Raw genomic sequence first — 20,544 nt, forward strand, 5'->3', positions numbered from 1 at the left:
ATTATACCAGACAAACATTTTGAAACAAAAATGTAAAAAACAAATAAAGACAACTAAATGATAAATGAGTTGAACATGGCACCACCCATCGGCTTCATTATTCTATTGGTCAGCCATTTTCTCCCTTCCAACCATGTTAATCAGAAACTGCAATATCACATTTTATTTAATTGTAACATTCAAAATGATGTTGTTTGTCAAAATGTAATGCTGTTAACAAATCAAATACTGTACAATTCCCACCCCTCATGTTTGAAAATCTGATAAGACAATGTTGATGAATCACAAAACCTTTTAAGCACGTGAATTTCTTTTATATGCCCATTAAATTCAGGTTTTATTTTTTTACATTTGTCTTGCTAATATAATTATATAAATGCATGTGTAGTTACAGACTTGGAGGTGTTTGTCTTTAATGTTTATTGATCAGGAATATATTTGCTCAAGCACTGGATACATACCATGTAACAAAGAAATCAAAATTCGCTTGTGTACAATAAATACATTTCTGGCATAAGAAATCTCATGCCCCCACAAGTTAAAATATTTCCTTAATTTTTGTTTTGATTATTGTGGGTATGATTCACTCATGTTTCTCATCTGGCCTCCTGTTTCTTGTTTTATTTTGGAGATGTTTGATGTGTGTGCTTGTTTTATTGTTTTGTAGCATCTTCCTTTGACAGATACATTTCTCCTTTGGGATCATAAAGAGCATCGTCCCGTTTCATCTCATCTCATCACCTCCGCTATGGCCTCCTGCAGGAGAACATTAGTAATATTAATGTTAGATGTAGATGTAGATGGGTGTGTCTACAAGTAGCCAATATTTAGATCCAGTCATACTAAACCATGAGTAAAATGAATAGGTAGGTAGGTAGGTAGATAGGTAGGTAGGTAGGTAGGTAGGTAGGTAAGTAAGAGAAAGATAACATACTACGTACTTTATTGATCCCAATTCTGGAACATTTGCCGTCAAAGCAGCATGTAAACAAGGCATTTAACATAATGTAAAAATGAAAGCGTAACAAATAAACCGAACAAACATCAAATATAAACATCTCAAAAAATAACAGAACAAACAGAACAGAACAAAAAAAATATACATATATATATACATATTGAAAGTGAAAGAAAGAAGACTGTCAAATATACACTATGAAGGGCCAATTACATCTAACCAAATGTAAAAGTAGGATGTTATTTACATTGAGTGTAAATCCTATCAGGTAGATTGGTAGGTTGTAGGCAGGGAGGGGTGGAGATTGAATTGTTATTCATTCTATTTCCATTTCTCCAGTTCACAATAAATGGATTTGCAACAAAACATGCCACAAAAACTGAACAACAGCGCCCCTCATTGTTCGCTGTCCGTAACTGAAAACATGCGAAGCAGAGTCTGAAGAAGACGACGCAGGGAGCTTCCCGGCCACCGTACAAACGCGGAAGTTGTCGAGTCAATATTCAATGTTTAAATAAGCATGGAAGACTTCTTTACATAGAAATACACAAAATTACTTATTTACATTCATTGCTGTCCTTCCCGTAGGTTTCAGGACTTTCGACATGGAAGATGAATGGGAAGAGGAGGTAAGAAAAATACCCCTGGAGTAACGAACCTAGCGTTTACAGCTAGTGATAAACATTAGCTGCATGTGGCTATATACTGTAAATATAAAGCATGTTGCTTGAATGTTAAATTGGTAGTCATGATAGTATTTCACCCATAGTTATTGGGTTAACGTGTACATTAAAAGTGGGAGTTTTAGGGAAACACTTCCCAATATTGGTTTGGCTTTTAGCGTGTAGCCTAATAACAATGGGACTCTGAAATAATTCATTCATTTTCAGACAAGGCTCGTGGCAATGTTAACTATGTTTTTCTTCTATACTCTTTTGGATGTTTAAAAACCCAAAGCCTCTTTATTTGCAGACAGTGCTATCGCTGTGTTTATTTCCATATTATCATTTGTCTTATCATATAGGAGCAGATCGTTGTGGTGGAGCTCTCTGGTATCATCAACAATGACTTCCTGTCCAAGTGTCGGGGAACATGCAAGATACTGGTTAGTGTATCGGATGTGATTGCTTTGTTATAAAGAAAGACAAGAAGCCTGGCCACCATTCATGAAATCAATATCAGTATGTCTCTCACTGTCACTGCAGCAGTCATTCAATACGTTTTGTCCATGTGTCCCAGGATATTGACAGTGACAAGCCCATGATGCAAGTTGGACAATATGTGTTTGCTGGGGAATATGAAGGTAAGAAATATACAGACAGCTTAAAACTTGTCCCTTTCACAGCAACTCCCCACAAATATGTTCTAACCTGCTATGATTGTTAGTGATTGAGTTTTGTAGTTTCAGTCATCCCTAATGGCCCAAACTGTTTCTTCAAAGTTATTGCTAAACCTTGTATTACTTGTTGATATAAGGCATGGAAATACAAATGTTAAAGGTCCCCTATTATACTGTTTTTCATCAATATATTATAGGTCTCAGATACTACAAAATATGTCTCTGAAGTGATTGGCTCCAAACACCAAACAGATCGTGCATTGTAGCCTCCCATAATCCCCTCTGTTTCAGCCCTGTTTCAAAAGTGCTGATTCTATGTCTGTTACTTTAGATGAAAAATAAGGAGCCACTCCTAACGCCCCTCTGAGAGATATTTGGTTAGAAAAAACACAATGTTGCTCTAGGAGGAGATTCAGGTGATAAGGTGGGGGGGTGTTACCTTGGTTGCTGATTGGCTAATGGTTACACAAGCCAAAAAAATCGTTATGACATCATAAAGTGGCCAAAATCTGATCAGCTCATTTTCAGACAGGTTTATATAAATGGATCACGACAAAAAGAGAGTGAATCTTTATTCCTGAAACTTTCAGAATCTCTTAATGCAGAGGGGAAACATATTTATATATAAAAGACATGAAAAAGTGGATATTGCATAATAGGTGACCTTTAAGCTATAGTGGTGCTATGTATTTTTCCCAAAAATATGTTAAACAGATGTTTTACTTGCTATGCTTCGCTTTTCAAAGATGCTTTAGGAACCTGTGTGCTGTTCGAGGAGGGACCGCCAAAAGGTAAAGCAACATATTCTCAATGTCTATTGTTGTGTTTCTGGTGTTTTTTCTTATTATTTATTTTCCTTTTTGTCAATATGCCTACACGTCTCAAGGAAAAGCAGAGAGTTGTCCAGAGCTCAAGTACATGTGCCACACCGCCAAGAAACTGATGATGCAACGAATATTCCTTGTTGAGAAGAAAGAGGGTGAAACCAGCACAGGTCAGTCAAACTGCTAAACTCACCATGGTGCAAAATCTGTTGTGATTAATTGATTTCTTACAATACAGTTAATATTAAGTGTCTTTTGTTACACACATTTGTATACTATGCTGGTTTTCAGGATTTGCTTGATCCAACAACGATAGAATGCGTCTTTAAAAATAATTCATAACATTGTTGAAGAACTTGAATATGTCTCTGTGTGTTATTCCCATAGGAAGTGGTGATAGTGGTGTACATATGGACACATCATGTCAGTCAAATCAAGAAGAACATGCCAAGAAACATGGAAAGGCAGGAGACATTATGGAAAACACAGATTTGGAAGACTCAACAGTGGGTTGAGATATGGACTCTTTGCTGTATTATGACCTTCCTACACAAGTTAAAAAAGTTAGTGAGTATATGAGGGACGAACCAGGTGACTCAAACAGTTCGGCTATACTGTGAAGTGTCAGTGTTACTGCAATTGTTGCCTGACAATGCTTTTCAAGAAACATGTTATACCTTTTCTTCACTCAATTTAAAAATAAATAAGTTTAACATATGAGGGTAAACATAATATTGCTAAATAAAACCTTAAGGGATGTGAATACATTCCTTTCTTTCCACATAGGAAGGGTCTTGGAAAGGGCAGTCAGAGAAATGTCGCCCAAGAGCTGAGCTCAGCAGCAGGAAGTCCTGTCATTGTGCTTCTCTGATATCATTGAGTATTTTTTGTACTGATCATGATGAATGTTTAACCAGCAGAGGGAGATAAACTTGCATCAGCTGCAATGTTTAAGTAGAACATATGCCATGTATCCATTCAAATACCTGGGAAGAGTAAGAATATATTGTCTGACTTGTGATAAATTATGTTTTATCAGCACTGCTAGGACTTTTCATTTACGAAGTTAAAGACAGCAGAAATAAAGGCTTTTTATTTTTTTAAGTGGGTCTCATTGCGTTGTTTTTGTTCTGGATTACATTACATTTCTACGGCAGATAATGTTGTTTGCCTTTTTGTTTCTATAGGATAATATGAGGGAAAAGTTTTCATGGTCTTTATGCACAACAATTTCAGAGAAGCAGTCGTTGGCAATTACATTTTTGGATCTAAGGCCTTCTCCAACAATTCATGATCCTATGCACAGTAAAGAAAAAAAATCACATATAATAAAGCTATAAACATATATTAAATGTATATGCATAATCAGAGGTAATAATTACATTTAACCAGGTTCAAACAGTTTGTCAGGTAATTTAGGTGTACCTGTAACTTAAGTAGATTTGGTATGCAGATCAAAAATCAAGTGTTCCACCATGACACATATTCTAAAAACAACACAGACAGCAGACTAATCTCTTATAAAAGTACACCCTGCTCCGTCACATCTTAAAACATTTAGAAATATGTGACGGTTAAACAAACAGTTAATGAAGTATATAAAGGGTTCGTTTATATACAATCTATGGAGCTGGGCTGCTGATGTGGAGCATACCTGTCACTTACACTGTGAGTTTGTTTTATGAATGAACCAAGTTTTGTTGACTTTGAGGACGTGGCGGTTCTCGGCCAATCCAATCACCGGTGTTCCCTTGAAGTCGACCAGTGAGCGAGCGACATGGCACTCTCCTTCTCGGCTCCTGATTGGTCAGCTGGTGTTTTAGCACAGGAAGTGCATGGGTGTGTTTCCGGTAGGAGGGTCTTAAACTGCATCGACGAAGTTCCCTGAAGACACCGGTGAGTACTCTTGATGGAATTTCGTTTAAAATGCAAAAAGTTGCTGAAATGTGTCTGTCCTATCGCTAGTGTTTAGAAACACTCAACACGGACAAGTACATAGTGTCTCATTGTTTATTTTTTCAGTGGACGATTGGAAATGCAGGTCATCAGGTAAAAAAAACTAACGGTACGCTAGGCTAGCCAGTCTATTTTTTGTCAAACACCTTCAATGTTGGACGGTAACAGTCACAAACTGTTGTGACTGACCACCATAGACTGTTTATAAAGATATGTATATACAGACTGTGCTAGTGACGCGTTTTATAAAGGCAATGGCAGGATGTAACGTGTCAGGACGTGCAAAAGTGAGACTACAGATACTGTACACGAAAGCAGACAAGTTAGCGGTCATTAAGTTAGTGAATTAGACCAACATACACCCCCCCTCCAAACAGTAAATATATCTGCTGTTATATTTACAGTAACGTTGCAGTCTCTTAATACAACTTGTTTGGCTAGCAGGTTTCTGAATATTTTTTGTATATGTCAACAAAAAAAAAGGCTAAACGCAACATTAAAAGCATCACTTTTACGGACATAGGATGTTTTATTTCAGGCCTATTGTATTTATAGCATTATTATATATTCCAAATTCAAGTTCAGTTAAATAACGCGTATATGTTTTTTTTTGTAATGTGTTTATCTGATGTGTTAATGCAATATATTTGAAATCAACCTCCACAAAGTACGAAAGTACCAAACTTTGAGCAAGTAAGAGATTGCATCATCTTGAACAGATTAGCCTAGCAATTAACCTCATAGTCTAGGAATGTGCTTGCATCCACTTCTAAACTGGCATAGTTCAGGAGCCTAAAGTGAAAAAAAAAACTGTATGACAAACCAAGATTATAGGGCTCCTTGTATGTAATACACCATTTGTATCAGGATGCACTGTTTGACCACAGTAATCATAGCTTTTGGTTGTTTTCTTTCGTATTACCCCTCTTCTAGACGTTTGCACATACACAGGATGGAGCTGCGACCACTTGTGATGTGCTTTGCTCTCTGTGTGGTGTATGCCACCAGCAAACCCACAGAGAAGAAGGAACGTGTTCACCCAGACGAACCCCTCAGCAACCGAGACCACGATGATAACGAAAACTTTGACTATGACCATGAAGCCTTTCTGGGACAAGAGGAGGCCAAGTCCTTTGATCAGCTCACACCAGAGGAGAGCAAGGAGAGGCTCGGGTAAGAATACATGACAGCAAGATCTTGCAAATCTGTTTCTGAATTTGTGTGAATACATGAAGACTCTTTGGTTAATACCTAGTTTGGCCTCTAGGAGCAGTTAAATTCATATGAGGTGACACACCACTAAATGTCGTATGAGGGAAGCTGATTGTTTCTTTCTTTTATTTCCTAACAGCATGTTGGTTGAGCGTATAGACGAGGATAAGGATGGCTATGTGACAGCTGAGGAGATGAAGAGGTGGATCAAGCATGCCCAGAAGAAATGGATCTACGATGATGTGGATCGACAGTGGAAGAGTCATGACCTCAATAGTGATGATATGGTGTCCTGGGAAGAGTACAGGAACGCCACATATGGCTACATTCTTGGTACGGCTGCAGGAAATCTTCTTTATATAAACTTGATATATCCCTGACCCGTGTACTGCTTGGACACAGACACACATTTGCTTTGCCACACCTCAATATGCTATAAAAAGTTGTTAACTCTGACTTGCAGATGATCCCGACCCCGATGAAGGCTTCAGCTACAGGCAGATGATGGATCGCGATGAGAGGAGATTCAAAATGGCTGACCAAGACCATGACCTGAAAGCAAACAAGGAGGAGTTCACAGCCTTCCTTCACCCCGAGGAGTACGACCACATGAAGGACATTGTAGTGTTGGTAAGTGACAAACACACAGGCGTGAAATAGATTGATTTCACCTTATTATGAGAATGTTTTCTGACAGTAGTCTTGCGCCACATACATGCACTGTTTCACATAAAAACAAGCACGGTTTGTGGATGCAATTCAAACAATGTAATTATTCCCTTTTACATATCGTGTTTGACTCTTACAGAAACCTACTTGAAACTAAACTCTGATTTAATGATGTCAATAACTATGCTTCACACCCCTTTCAATGCGATGTGGTTTCCTCTTTTCTTATAGGAAACAATGGAAGACATTGACAAGAATGGAGATGGTTTAATTGATTTAGACGAGTACATAGGTGAGTTCGTAAAGCCCAATTTCATATAAGCATCATCACTATGTACCACATGTTGTTGTTGTTAGTGGCAAACCTAGACAGATAAAGAATACAGTGTTAAAAAGTGTGAGTTTCGGAGGAACCCTTATGAAATGAGTATACACCAAATACTATAAGAACTTGTTCCAAAGAAGCATTGTATCATCATCATCATCATCATCACCATTTTTCTGTGGTGTAGGGGACATGTACAACCAGGAGGGAGACTCGACAGAACCTGAATGGGTGAAGACAGAGAGGGAACAGTTCAATGAATTCAGAGACAAAAACAAAGACGGAAAGATGGACAAGGAGGAGACCAGAGACTGGATCCTGCCCAGCGACTACGACCATGCTGACGCAGAGGCCAAGCATCTGGTCTATGAGTCGGATTCAGACAAGGTACGTACTGAGGAATTGTCCTCACATTTTTCCTCTACTCAATATTGAGGGAAAGTAGTATGAATGCGTAAAGGTGTGCCTTACATTACTTCGAAATGAGTTTGAATGATTGTACTGCAGGACTACACAATACTGAGAACATGTGTGTTAGATTTGTCTGATATCGCAATGACTATTTCAGTATTATTGAAACAAAGAAGAACAGTAAGTATTCAAGTTTATATTGATATAAGTATGTTTGAAATTATTATTATTATTTGTATTTGTTTATTTTATTATTATTATTATTATCAAGCCATCCAGTGACACTTGTCCTTCTGTCTGGGGTGTGTAATGCAGCCAACACTGACCATGTCACTTTAAGACATTTCAAATGATAATGATGACCTATTTACAGCTATTACAAAGTATGATAAATGAAAGCGATACTAGCTTTAATCTCACCACGGATTGTATTGTAGCCCTTATTATTGTGTGATGTAAAATGAGATAAGATGTCTTTTTCATAAGTCTGCATCAAGTAACGCAAGTGCGGATCATGCTGAACATACCAAATAATGACAATAAGAACATCCATATATTGGGAACATTCTTTGTGTACTACTGACACAAATACAAGGCTTATCGTGATTTTTAAATCTCACTCCTTCAGGACGGACGTCTGACCAAAGCAGAAATCGTGGATAAGTACGATCTGTTTGTGGGCAGCCAGGCGACCGACTTCGGAGAGGCTCTGACTCGACACGACGAGTTCTAAAATCCTCGGCTTCCACAGACTGTGTTCATCTTACTCCTCTTACAGCAGTTTGAGTTTGTCAAACAAGATGAGCTTGTCTAATCCAAAACCACGGACAATAATTTATTTGATTTGTTGAATGTGTCCCATTGTACACACAATTACACTACACATAACAGTGTGACCTCATGCTGAGGTTTGTGTTGGTTTGGGATATTTAGCCAGCCTTTGCTCTGCTTCCACACACTACTCTTCCGTTTCTAGGTCAGGCAATGGACAAACAGTGTTAGGTGACAATAGGTTTCTCTATTAAATGAAATTTCCATCTTTTTTTATAAAACCCTTATAGATCAAATTGTATTTTGCAGTATACACACGTTTTTTTCTTCCTTGCAATGCACAGGAATATGAAGAGCATATTTCTAGACGGTAGAATTTGTTCTACTGCTGTCTAATCATACAATCGGCCCAAACTGAATACTGTAGTTGCAGATTCACTTGTACTTTGTTTTTTCTAGTCTTTGTTGATCATAAAGTGGTAAGGCCGCAGTAAAGGGTGTTTGGAACGAGGAGTAAATATTAGATTCTAGTGACGATGAAGACTATTTGGACTAGTGCAATACAGTATTATCAGTGGGACCACGCTGTGTTTGCTATACTGGTCCCCAAAGCATCCATGTTAACACAAGCTGTGTGTCCTACAAAAGGACGCGTTGTGTGTTAGTTGAAGGAATCAATAATTTATGATTTAAGGGCTGATGGATGCTTTGTCCGCAACACTGCCTTCTTTCTTTTTCATAACTTCAATAGCGTGTGTTTGTGTGTGCGTGTGAATCTGTGTGTACATATATTACTTGTATTCTTGACCTTTTTCCCAATTTTTTTTATGTTTTGTTGAATTCAGCTGAACTAACTATTTTGTGTGCCAAGCAAAAAACTCTGTCCTGTTTTGTAAGTGGTATGAAAAAAAAGCCCCCCCCCCTACAAACACCTCCCCCTCCTAAATGTATTTGTTAAGCTTGTATTATCACCATTTATAACCACTGTTGAGAATTTGTATGGTATACTATAATGTATATGACAATGTTTTTTTTACAGGCTCACTGCAGCGGCCACCCTTCACTAGAGACTTTACTGTAAATATGCTGTTGGTCTGCAAACTGAGCACTCTAACAATCAGGTCCAGTTTTTGTGATTGAGAAGAATGTCTCAATAAAAACAACTACAATCGGAGCCTTTAGTCTGCTGTATTCATTTGAATTGAAGTGATTTGTCATGTGTGATTAACATGGCATTGGCTATTACGAGTGATGGGGTGTTAGTCACACTTTTATGGTAAAAGAAAAACATACCAATAATAGTCACGTTGAAAACCGTCTGTTGCATCGGAACCCTGTTCTTTCTAGCTTTATTCCTTTTAAGGAAATGCTCCGTTTCCTGCTCTCCTTCAGGCTGTTGACCTACTGTTCTCTGAGCTGTTGTTTTAGACCCTTTTCCTCTTGCCATGTGTTTGAAGAGAATTATTTCCCCTCTATTCTCCCTTTTAATAAATCAAGTCTTAACTCTTTTAATTGATGACTCTCATAAAGCATCACAACGTATTTAATGCTTTTGTAAACTAATGATAATCTTAACACAAGCTTTCCTATCTCTATTTCAGTTCCCTTGTACTATTTATCACGAATCTTAGCCTCAAAGGTTTAAGGGTTTAAGTTTGTATTGAATGTGTGTGGATTCGATAATTGGATAAGAACACAACTCTACTGTCACGCCTTGCCTATGATAATACAGTAGGCTACTGCATAATGAATGCAGCCTCTTCCTGCCCTTTATTTTATCCCAGCTACTTTAAAAATGTTGTTTTATGGCTTAATACTTGCTAAATGTCACTTCCTATCAGTCTCAGATGTGTAACTGCTATTTAGAAAATGCTATGTTAGTATTCAAAGCTATGACGGTCTATGCGGGAAACACGATATTAGACCTCCCAAACATAGCATTTTAGCATTGCCATTGGTGACATGTTAGCATTTTACACATTTAGCCCAACGCTTTGCTGTGACTTTCCCCAGAGTATTCCTCTCTATCAGCAACTAAGGAAGCCCTGAGAGGTAAGAGAGAGTAAAATATGGTAATTTATTTTCTCAACTTAATCTTAATAGTTTTCATGACTTAATTTGTAGGGGGAATTGTGCAAGGTGACAAATATGTTTATTTCCTTCCAGTTCAGTTCTAATTCTTTAGCACTGGAACATATGTTGTGTGTTAGCTAGTTATACATTACTGCCCTGTCTTCTTTTGGCCAGGAACATGGATGCTTTTAGTCCTATTTTGAACAAGGCGTAGAAGTGCACTGTAGCTTCTTTCGGCCAAAGGCACACGCGTAAAATGCCTTACGTCTTTTTTCACGTGACTTAAATATACAAAAAATGGATCACCAGAATGTGTTTCTTGCCTCTTAAAACCAACCTAAGCATCATATTCAAGTCACAGAGCTTAGCATCTGTTTTTATCTGGAAGGGTGGGTTTGTTCATGTTGGGTACATAAACTAACTCCTCTGCTTTGGTAGGCAGGTCACATTTAGTTCATGTTTAAAGACAATAATGGAGGCATCTTAAAGAGTAGGCATAACAAACTAGGCCTATAAGTATGAAAGCTGTTCACTATTTGACAGTTTTGAAAAGATAGTAGTACTCAGTCAAAATTGCTTGGAAACTGCAATAAACTTTAATCCCATAGAGAGAAGTGCAGCATTTTCATTTCATGTAGATTTACTTTTAATAAAAAAGACACACACACAATATCATTATAATTTGTAAACATTAAAAGAAAAAAAAAATATATATATATATATATATACTGATTACTTCTGGCTTTTTGTACTAACCTTGCAAAGTTCATATTGTATCCTTGATACTTCAATTTGCAATTTATACTGTTACATTTGATTTAACTCTGTACTGTGCAGTCATAGTCACTCATTCCTGTCATCTAGGCTAATGTGGTTTAAATGGAACAACATTATGTGTTATAAATGTGTGTTGTTGAATGCTTATGTTTTTGTTACAGTATACATTGTGTGCACTTGTGCATTTAATTTTTCTGATGACACGTCCGCTGCCTGTGTCATCTACTTCTCCTTACCTCCTTCATTCTCTGTTGTATCCCCCTTCACTCTCAATTTACAATATTATAGTGACATCACGTATTAAATGTGATAAAAACAGGATTACAACGAGCCATCACTCTCAACAGTTCTTCTTCATCTGACTCCAAATCATCATCATCATCATCATCCTCATTCTTGTGCTTGCCTCCATCCTTATTTCCAGGATTTCCATCATCAGCCACATCCCTCGCCCCGCTGCCGCCCTGCTTCTTCCCAAAGTGTGTAAAGCGCCTCATGACCTGAGATTGAGTCCCGGCACCTGCAGCCCCTCCTGAGCGCTCTGTGAGGTCCTGTGATGTGGAGGGTTGGTCTCCCTCTGTGATTGGAGTTAAAGATGGTCGCTGTGGTGTTTCTGGAGGTGTATCAAGGGGAGAAGTATCTATAAGTACCAGCCTGGCTTTTAAAGGTGCATGCTCTGGGGTAGGTGGGGATGTCCTCATCTGCTTGGCCAGTGGCGAGGACAGTAAAGGTGAATATGGAGGCGTCTTCACACGAGGCTTGCGAAAGGGTTTGTCTATTTCTGCTGAAGCAATTTGGGTAAGACTGAATGGCACACTGGACTGAGACTGGCTGGTGAAGGAGTCAGTGGGGTCAATGCTGGTTGTTGTTTTTGTAGTTTGTGAATCAGGACAGGTGAAGGGTGGAGAGCCTGTGCTATCAGGTGTTGCAGGGCTAGGACTGATGATAGGTACATCCTCAGTGAGGTCAATGGATGTATCAGTGGGTGAGTCAGGGTATTCTTCAGATGGAGCAGACATTTGAGCCGTATGTGTAGGGCTCACCTCCTCAGAGGCCGGGTGAAGTGTAGGTAAACTATAGGACCTTTGGGGTGGTGTTAAAACATTGTTGAATATCACAGGGCTGAGCGCAGATTCAGCTGGGATGAAGCTGGTGTCGGGTGCAGCGGTCGTTCTGGGTGGAACGGGTCCTCGGCAAGACGGGAGGTCTTGGTGGGTGTAGACGCCAGGGTTGTCTGTGAAGCTGAAGGAGGGATTGCAGGTTCCGTATTCGTCATTGTTGTATGGTATTTCCTCTGTGTTTGACATGCCACTACGGTGACTTGCCTAGAAAGAAACCACAGTGGAAATGAAAACCACTTTTGTAATGCAGAAAGTAAGTGAGCGAATGATCCTGGTTTTAGTGGGGCATTTGTAGATACTGCCAGGCCCTCTGACAACCAGGCACCCTAACTTTTAATGAGTGGGAGAATCAATGACTATGTGAGTATTTTTATTTCCAGACTTATGAGGTGCCTCAGATGATGACATAAATATATTCCTTAGAAAACATCAGTTTGGCAAGAAAACTCTCAAAGCAAGGTCTTTGTTCTGCCTGAAGCTTTTGACCACATCTTGTGGCCTTCATCTGTAAATTAGGTTAATATTTTGTATTCCAAACTTAGATCACGTCTAAACAACTATCATCTCTATGACAACTGAGAAAACTCCATCCGCTGATGAATTAGCATTAACAGTCAATAAATAACTCACCAGTTGGAACCACCGTAAGCTCTGTGGGAGAATATGCAGGAGAGAATCTTTAAGAAACTTACATTTACTGATCAACAAAAATTAGTATGTATGATTATATAGCTGAATGTTCTCACCACATTGCGGTGCTTTCCCTGGGCCACGCAGCCTCTCTGCAGCGGGTTCCTCATTCCCTTTTTCTTCTTCTTCTGCCACATCCCCAGTGTCGTTATAATTCCAATTACAGTCATGAACACCATGCTGAGAAAAAACGCCTTGCCCAGGGTGCAGCCGATCACACGGTCATCCATCAGTGGACTATGAGGGACTGCAGAGTACAGACAGACAGATGTTCAGACTGATCAGCAGTCAGCACTGAATGGCAGTGTGCAGAGTGTGTCCTTACTTGATTGTCCCTCAGATAACACCTCCACCACTACAGTAGCAAAGGTGGCGTCACCCGACTCCTGGTCTACAGCAGCTACCTGCAAAGTATGTTGAATTTTATCACATCATCACCATCTTTTTGTATGTCTTTATTTATAATTACATTTTAATGACAAATAAGGGGTTGGGCAATTTGATGAACTGACTTCACTGAAGGCTTCACTAATGTAATATTCAGTTTTTGCAACCAGGCATGTTCATGAATATCAATTCAGGCTTATATTTGGTAAGTTTAGAGACATGCTTGTTGATTGGAATGTTTTGGTCAATTAATTTATAAAACTTTTTCTTACATTACCGCTGATTAATTTACAAAACAGTTTTTTAATTTATTTCCAACCTTGCAGTTCCAATTAAGCTGAAACAGTGAAAAATAATTTAAGTGCAATCTTTGTTAATTGGCTTTCTTATTGCATTTGAATAATTATATTAAACAAAACACACTAATTAACAGGTATGTTGTCATGCATGCTAAAAATGAATTATCACTTCTGGGTTGTTACATTTTCATACCAGCGCTTGTGGGTAGCCTAATTATGGACTCACTATCTCAATAAGCTTTCATGCACATTAGACGGCTTATCCAAACACTTATCTATTTAGAGGAACAAAGGATGTGAAATGTTAGCCAACAAAATGTAAAGTTCAACAAAGTCAAATTGTTGGAGGCCTAAATATAAAGACCCCCGTTATGGTCTCTGAGGCTCACCTTTACAAACTGTTTCTGTTTTGGTTTGAGCTGATTGGTCCTGGCGATCAAAAGACCCTCGTGTGTGATTTGGAAGATGTCTGTGTGATTGGATGTAGGACTGATGGTGAAGTGGATCTTGGGATTGAAACCCTGTCAATTTGTGAGGAGAAAGGAACTGATGGGTGACATCATAAATCAAACACATCATGCATGCATATGTCCCGTGTGTGGAGTCAAGTGGAATATGTACATTGTTAAAGTCTTTATCTTGCACGTGTAACATCAGTGCTTTGCTGCCGTAGGTGTTGACCACAGAGGCAGGGCTCTTTGTCGCAGTTACAAAGCCTTTATATTCAGCCATGTCAAACTCTGGATGAAACTGGTTCACTGCCAAAACTCGGACCAAAGCTGTAGCGACAGAATACTTCCTGGGGTCATCGTCCTGGTATACCTGGGACAAGACAAAGAGACAGAAGAAAAACAGAGCAGTGAGACTGTTACTGGGAGTAAGAAAGTGTTATTGCAGAGTGGATGTCTTACCATGAACACTGAGTATGTGAGTCTTACCATGACCTGTAGATGCAGCTCTGGAGTTGTGAGTCTGTCTTTAACCCCCCGCATCAGTTTAACCTCCCCCGTATCTCTGTCCATCAGGAAACGGCCATCATCGTCTCCTAGCATGAACACAACCAGAGTTACAGATATACACATGTACGCAGATTTTAAATATGAACTTGCATTGGTGTGTGTGTGGTACCTGAGAGAATGACATAGCTGAGTGGAGAGCTGAGTCCTCTGTCTCCATCCACTGCATGAATGGGACCAGGAGAGAAGTCCAACACCACGTCCTGCAACGTGACACACATTTATGGGTCTTAATACTTGGTTGAAGATTCTTAATGAAAACACAGCCACTACATATCTAATGGTAGAATCTGTGTTAAGTTTAGCAGGATGAAGGCAGTGGTTATTTTATGAACATCATAAATGCACAATCTTGTTTAACATTGTGATATGTGTGTGGTGTGATTGAGGAACGGTTAAGCAACTGACCTCTTCCCCCTCTGTGACATTGACTGTGTACACAGGGCTGGTGCAGATGTGACTGGTCTCATCCTGAAAGAGCAGCCTGCAGGGCAGGAACTCTGGGTATTGGTCATCTCCATCCTGGACGATGATGGTTAATGTGGTGCTGGTGTTGAAGTGCTCAGCAGTATCCATTTCCTGAGAAAAGTCAACAGTTCTTACATTGGAAGGATTATAGAAGCATAGGAATAGATTCCATTTGTAGATACTTTTACTTTTACTCTGAAGTGTAGATAGCTTACCGAGGCATGGATTGTAACAGTCAGCTGGGTTTTGGTCTCATAGTCAAGAGATTTAGACAGAATAACCTCTCCGCTGTTGGGGAGGTCAATCTTGAAGTACTCTGCATCAGGCTGCAAAATATATACACAAAATCACATAACAATGGTTCTTTTCTTTGTGATTTAGAGTGTGAAAGGTAAAAGAGTATAACTCACTGATGCCTGGTCAATAGAGTAAATGATCTTGTCATTATCTGCATCAGAGGCCTTAATGGTAAACACCACAGTATTCACTGGAGTCAACTGGAAAACACACAGAGAAACATCTTAGCACTTTCATTTAGTATGTTTAGTGTGTGCATGCATGGGTTTGTAAACATGCCATACCTCACTGATAGTAAGAGACGTGATAGTGTCTTCTGTGAACTCAGGGGTATTATCATTTTCATTGAGGATCTCCACCACGATCCTGTACACACTCTATAACAACAACAACAAAACTTAGAGGTTTGAATGTTGGTTCACTGAAGAGTTATGGGTAACATGAAGGGGACAAGCGTACCTGAAGTGTGTCGTCCTCATAACAGGACAACTCAGCCATTAAGACAGGACCCTGAGCCTGAGAGATGAGAGACAAAAAGGACCCTTATTATATGTTAGCAAACATTCCAACACAAACAGAACATCTTTTTTATTTTTTGTCCATTCTCATGATTGCCTAGTCTTTACTTGTTTTGTTTTTGACCTCAATTTGAACAACTTAATAGAAAATGTAGAAAAATACAGTGTTAGAACTATAAGGCTATACAGAAGAAGAAAACAAATAGACCCTCTTTGTGACTAAAAGCCAAGTTCGGTCTGCTTGATGAAGATGCAGTGTTGAAACTCTGAGCTGACCTGGATGTTTTTTAGAATAAATAATGTATTTACAAGGATGCAGAAGTAGATCAATTGAAAGACTCTAAGAGAGTGAGATTACTAATCTGGTTGACCCTTTAACAGCTGACGTGATGTAAGTCTACTGGCTCTAAGGAGGGTGCTGGTAAGAGAGATTGTGTTCCTTCCAAGGACACGGCTGTAAGGGTCAATGATAGTCTGCTCTAAACTTAGATATAACTTACCCCAGTCTACCTTGACTTAGTCAAATAGAATTATACACATACAATTTGTAATGTTTGCATTTTATTCATGGTTTCTCTATTATAAGTAAATTCAGATCATTGTATAAGGGGGCATTTCCAAACTCAGTTACCTCTCGGTCAAGGACCTTCTCTTCCGATGTGTTTAGCCGGATGCTTGTCTCATCCAAGAAGAACCAATCAGCATCATTTCCCTCTAGGCTCCAGTGAACCCCCTCCACTGTGCTCTCATCCATGAGCTCAGCAACAACATCTCCCCAATGGCTGTTTTCTGGGATTTTTGTGAAGACATCTTGACCATCCAAACATCCACCCCACCCTGACATTCCTGTGCCAATGAAAACACACGCAGAGTGTAAGACACCAATTCATTCTGGCTATGACAGGAACCAATGTGACGTGGCTGTACCTGTGGCTGTGTGCAGACACAGGAGGACCAGCAGTGAGTGGACTAGAGCCGTGGCCTGAACACAACTCCATTTCAGTTCATTGAGGGCCATTACTCGGCTGATTCAGGCCTCAGAGACCAGTTCTTTCTGAGTGGAGAGAGAACACGGTTTCCTCTTGTATATTAAGGAATATAATTAGGTTAAAACTTTCACTTAATATACAAATACAAGCGTACACACTCTCGCTTTGTCCCATAATTCCCTCAAATCCCTTTAAAGTGGGTTCGTGCGTGACTTTCCCCAGGCTACGAAAGCCGACTAGCAGAGTGCTAGGCCACTTTTACAGCCCTGTTTCTCTTCATGTTTTTCCTGACCTAACAATAAATTAGATGAGTAAAAATTGTACTTGGCAGTACACGGTTTTTTTACAGATATCTGTTTAAAAACTTGCCATGTTTCTTCACCACAGAATTCAACCTAAAGTTTAATTTCAAGCAAATTCAACATGTAATTAATGTCTATCATGCTTTTGTGAGTCCCGGGGTGCATTGGCTTGTTTGTGTATTTAGGTGTTTCAATAGGGTTGAGTGGGTGAGGGGGGCTTACCAGGGTTTTGGGGCCACATCCTATTGAAAAAACAACACAGATGTGAGGTAAATAAACTCAGCTGTCAAGGGTATGAACAAAGAATACCTCTGCTGACTGACCTGTTGTTGTCAAATCCTCTGCAGCTTGTCTTTGATTCTCCATGTCCTCCTGACATATGATGAAAGCACTGTTTCCCAAAGCCCAGAAAAGCCACGGAACCACTCAAAAACACAAGCTGAGGCTTCTAGACAACAGATTCAACAAAAGACAACACCAGCCACCCCCACACACTGATCCCCCCCACACACATTAGAAAGCAAACAGCACCTTATGGTGTGTTATCTTGGATCAAAGTCAGCTCAGAGACTAAAGCCTGAGGGCGGGGCTTATCTAGTCAGGGAATAAGACTGAGCCAATCATTTTAGGAGATGGCTAGAACCTGATGGTGAGGTCAGAGACCGGTGTCAGAAGAAAATGTAAGAGCTTTGTCTGGGACAAAAACACTTGACCTTCATAGGCAGTTTGTTGTACAATGTAAATGTTAAAGCAGTCCTATTGTCCAGTGAACTGTAGGTCAAGCTATAGTTGTTGTGAGCAAACCAGGAAATGTTATTTTGTTGAGTAAAGTAGGACTTGGTTGCTTGTATCACACTTTAATTTGATATGTACAGCTCAGTGAATGTTATAGGTTAGAACTTGTTTAAAGTGTACGTACTTTGGCTACACAGCTTGCGCCTGTTGGATTTGTTCAATTAGCGGAACGTACCAACTAATGGGAAGTGACAAGGGATTACCTATAAAACATCGCCTGTTCACTCTCTGAAGATTAACCCACATCCTTTTTCCAACATGTCCAAGCATGCGGAGTAGGCAGAGACACACTGATACTCACACTTAATTGTGTGTGCCTGCACATATCTTCAGGGCTGCTGCGATGAAAGATGGCTTTCGTCTGGCTCCAGAAATGTTTTGGTTAGTGCAGGCTTGTAAGTGGTGTCCATTGTCAGAGCAAAACTGGGAGGGGGGCAGAGATGTAAAGTTTGCCTTAGGGAAACGTTGAACACTGCAGTCTGCGTTTCTGACAGTGAGTGCAGCGGATAAGCACTTCTCAGATCATATTTTTAGGCTTGTAGTATTTCATAGTGTTCACATATTAAGATCAACAGTAGCAGGGTGGATTCAAAAAGATGAACAGACTTGTTGATTTGTGCTGTTGTGATTAGACATGGCCACTGGATGTCAGCAGAGATATGATTAAAAGGGTGATGGGAGATGATTGATAGATGATAGTTGGCTTTTTGCACCTGCATTATCTGAAATGGCATCATTCTTTGATGAGGATAGTTAATTCTACTGAATGGAGACTATCACATGAAGTGTAACTCAAACACTACACTTCATTGGAAATAGTTGTATCACACATATCTCTCACATGTCATGCATATTGTATGAAGCAAACCGTTTTCTCATGCATTTTGTGTTTATTATATGTAGTCATGTGAATAAATATGAAAATACTTAATTATGGCAAGGTTTGCATGACCATTCAAATATATAAATAACATTACATTGCATTTAGCTGACGCTTTTATCCAAAGCGACTTACAATAAGTACATTCGACCAGGAAGATACAACCTTGAAGAAAACAGAATCATATAAGTACATCAGGTTTCATAGAGCCAAACATTTCAAGTGCTACTCAACTGGCTATAGATAAGCCAGTCCTTTATTAGTATATAAGTGCTTTGTTAATAGTTCTATCGCTCGAAGTGGAGTCGAAAGAGATGAGTTTTCAGTCTGCGCCGGAAGGTGTGTAAGCTTTCTGCTGTCCTGATGTCAATGGGGAGCTCATTCCACCATTTTGGAGCCAGGATAGCAAACCCACATGTTTTTGCTGATGGGAACTTGGGTCCCCCTCGCAGCGAGGGTGCAGCGAGTCGTTTGGCTGATGCAGAGCGGAGTGCACTTGCTGGGGTGTACGGTTTAACCATGTCCTGGACAAATGAATGCATTAACTACTCAGACACTACAATAAAATAAATATTAGCAATGAGTGTTGCCCAGTATGCAGTAAATTAAGACTCAGACTTATGATTCTTTATAGGCAATATTTGACCATCAGACAGTTCACCATTTTCCTTTATCGATTAAAAATGACTCTTTGGACATTAGTGAAGGAGGATGAATCCAAAACTATGACTATACCTTTTATCTTGTTTTAAGTGGTTTAACTGACCTGCACATTGACCCTTTGTAGTCCGAATGTAACACAAACCTACCTTTTCCACACAAGTGGAAAGCTTACTGGCTACAAAGTAGGTTAGAGAGTAACACTTTGTTTTAGTTTGTTGAGTTCTTCTTAGAGTCATTACTGAATGATAAACATTTTACCCTGAAGTACCTTCTTTAGGAAGCTTGATTATACACTAAAGATTCAATCCTTTTACCAAAATCTGCTGCAAGTTCCTCCTGCTTTATCATTGTCTTCAATCAGCGCTCTCCGCCAGACTTCAATGCCATCCAGAAGGTTTGAGTTTATGTTGAAAACTAAAGCAAGCAAAGAGACCATGTCCTGTGGGAAAACTTCCTAATTGTGATTATTACAGTCTAACTGGCATGAGTCACGTATGTGGTTTGGATTGGTATGTTGGCAGAGGGTGGGAAGAACTTAGTTAAAATTGTGTTTTTTAAATATGGGTGTCTTTAAACCTGGATCTCCTTCAACAGATATAATCTCAATATGTATGGAAAACAATCTGGAGTGATGAGGGACTCGAGTCTGCGGCATTCATTAGGAAACACCTGGGTGTCCTATCATCACATCTAAAATACTACAACAAGACAGAGGTACATGTCTGTCTTTGTGTGCAGCATCTATTCTAGCTATATTGCCTCTGATCGTGCAGTCCAAAAGAAGCCCTGAAATAATAAACACAG

General features: G+C 39.4%; 3 protein-coding genes across 4 annotated transcripts; 2 read left to right on the forward strand and 1 right to left on the reverse strand.

The window, feature by feature from the left end:
• Positions 1–1,414: 1,414 nt before the first annotated feature.
• On the forward strand, positions 1,415–4,225 carry gtf3c6 (general transcription factor IIIC, polypeptide 6, alpha). Its single transcript, XM_034085268.2, has 6 exons — positions 1,415–1,587; positions 1,983–2,063; positions 2,198–2,261; positions 3,044–3,088; positions 3,184–3,291; positions 3,509–4,225. Exons 1-6 carry the CDS (start codon positions 1,564–1,566, stop codon positions 3,634–3,636), a joined length of 450 nt encoding a protein of 149 aa, XP_033941159.1. The 5' UTR covers positions 1,415–1,563; the 3' UTR covers positions 3,637–4,225.
• Positions 4,226–4,929: 704 nt separating this feature from the next.
• On the forward strand, positions 4,930–9,639 carry calub (calumenin b). 2 transcript variants are annotated; one of them, XM_034085266.1, is made up of 7 exons: positions 4,930–5,017; positions 6,011–6,250; positions 6,429–6,622; positions 6,753–6,919; positions 7,190–7,250; positions 7,471–7,670; positions 8,323–9,639. In XM_034085266.1, the coding sequence occupies exons 2-7, from the start codon at positions 6,030–6,032 to the stop codon at positions 8,425–8,427; spliced, it is 948 nt and encodes a 315-aa protein (XP_033941157.1). In that variant the 5' UTR covers positions 4,930–5,017; positions 6,011–6,029; the 3' UTR covers positions 8,428–9,639. The 2 variants fall into 2 exon arrangements, with proteins under 2 accessions (XP_033941157.1, XP_033941156.1); XM_034085265.2 differs by lacking the exon at positions 4,930–5,017 and adding an exon at positions 5,028–5,170.
• A 1,969-nt stretch (positions 9,640–11,608) lies between these two features.
• Positions 11,609–17,129, reverse strand: LOC117448479 (cadherin-related family member 5). The gene is made up of 15 exons (XM_034085794.1): positions 17,039–17,129; positions 16,743–16,957; positions 16,053–16,109; positions 15,878–15,970; positions 15,707–15,793; positions 15,512–15,622; positions 15,237–15,407; positions 14,941–15,031; positions 14,751–14,857; positions 14,434–14,634; positions 14,202–14,333; positions 13,452–13,530; positions 13,183–13,373; positions 13,067–13,087; positions 11,609–12,640 (listed from the first exon to the last, which is right to left on the reverse strand). The coding sequence occupies exons 1-15, from the start codon at positions 17,127–17,129 to the stop codon at positions 11,609–11,611; spliced, it is 2,679 nt and encodes an 892-aa protein (XP_033941685.1).
• Positions 17,130–20,544: the final 3,415 nt, after the last annotated feature.

This window comes from Pseudochaenichthys georgianus, chromosome 6, assembly GCF_902827115.2.
Source record: "Pseudochaenichthys georgianus chromosome 6, fPseGeo1.2, whole genome shotgun sequence".
Classification (NCBI taxonomy): Eukaryota; Metazoa; Chordata; class Actinopteri; order Perciformes; family Channichthyidae; genus Pseudochaenichthys; species Pseudochaenichthys georgianus.

Bases quoted from the DNA above. Each gene is read 5' to 3' on its own strand.
- gtf3c6 (XM_034085268.2), top strand. From the start codon at position 1,564: ATGGAAGATGAATGGGAAGAGGAG. The intron at 1,588-1,982 runs GTAAGAAAAATA...CTTATCATATAG, and splicing joins AAGATGAATGGGAAGAGGAG to GAGCAGATCGTTGTGGTGGA. The intron at 3,089-3,183 runs GTAAAGCAACAT...ACACGTCTCAAG, and splicing joins CGAGGAGGGACCGCCAAAAG to GAAAAGCAGAGAGTTGTCCA.
- calub (XM_034085265.2), top strand. The intron at 6,251-6,428 runs GTAAGAATACAT...ATTTCCTAACAG, and splicing joins GAGAGCAAGGAGAGGCTCGG to CATGTTGGTTGAGCGTATAG. The intron at 6,920-7,189 runs GTAAGTGACAAA...CTTTTCTTATAG, and splicing joins TGAAGGACATTGTAGTGTTG to GAAACAATGGAAGACATTGA.
- LOC117448479 (XM_034085794.1), bottom strand. From the start codon at position 17,129: ATGGCCCTCAATGAACTGAAATGGAGTTGTGTTCAGGCCACGGCTCTA. The intron at 15,971-16,052 runs GTACGCTTGTCC...TTGTTGTTATAG, and splicing joins ATGAGGACGACACACTTCAG to AGTGTGTACAGGATCGTGGT. The intron at 13,088-13,182 runs GTGAGAACATTC...ATTCTCCCACAG, and splicing joins AGGGAAAGCACCGCAATGTG to AGCTTACGGTGGTTCCAACT.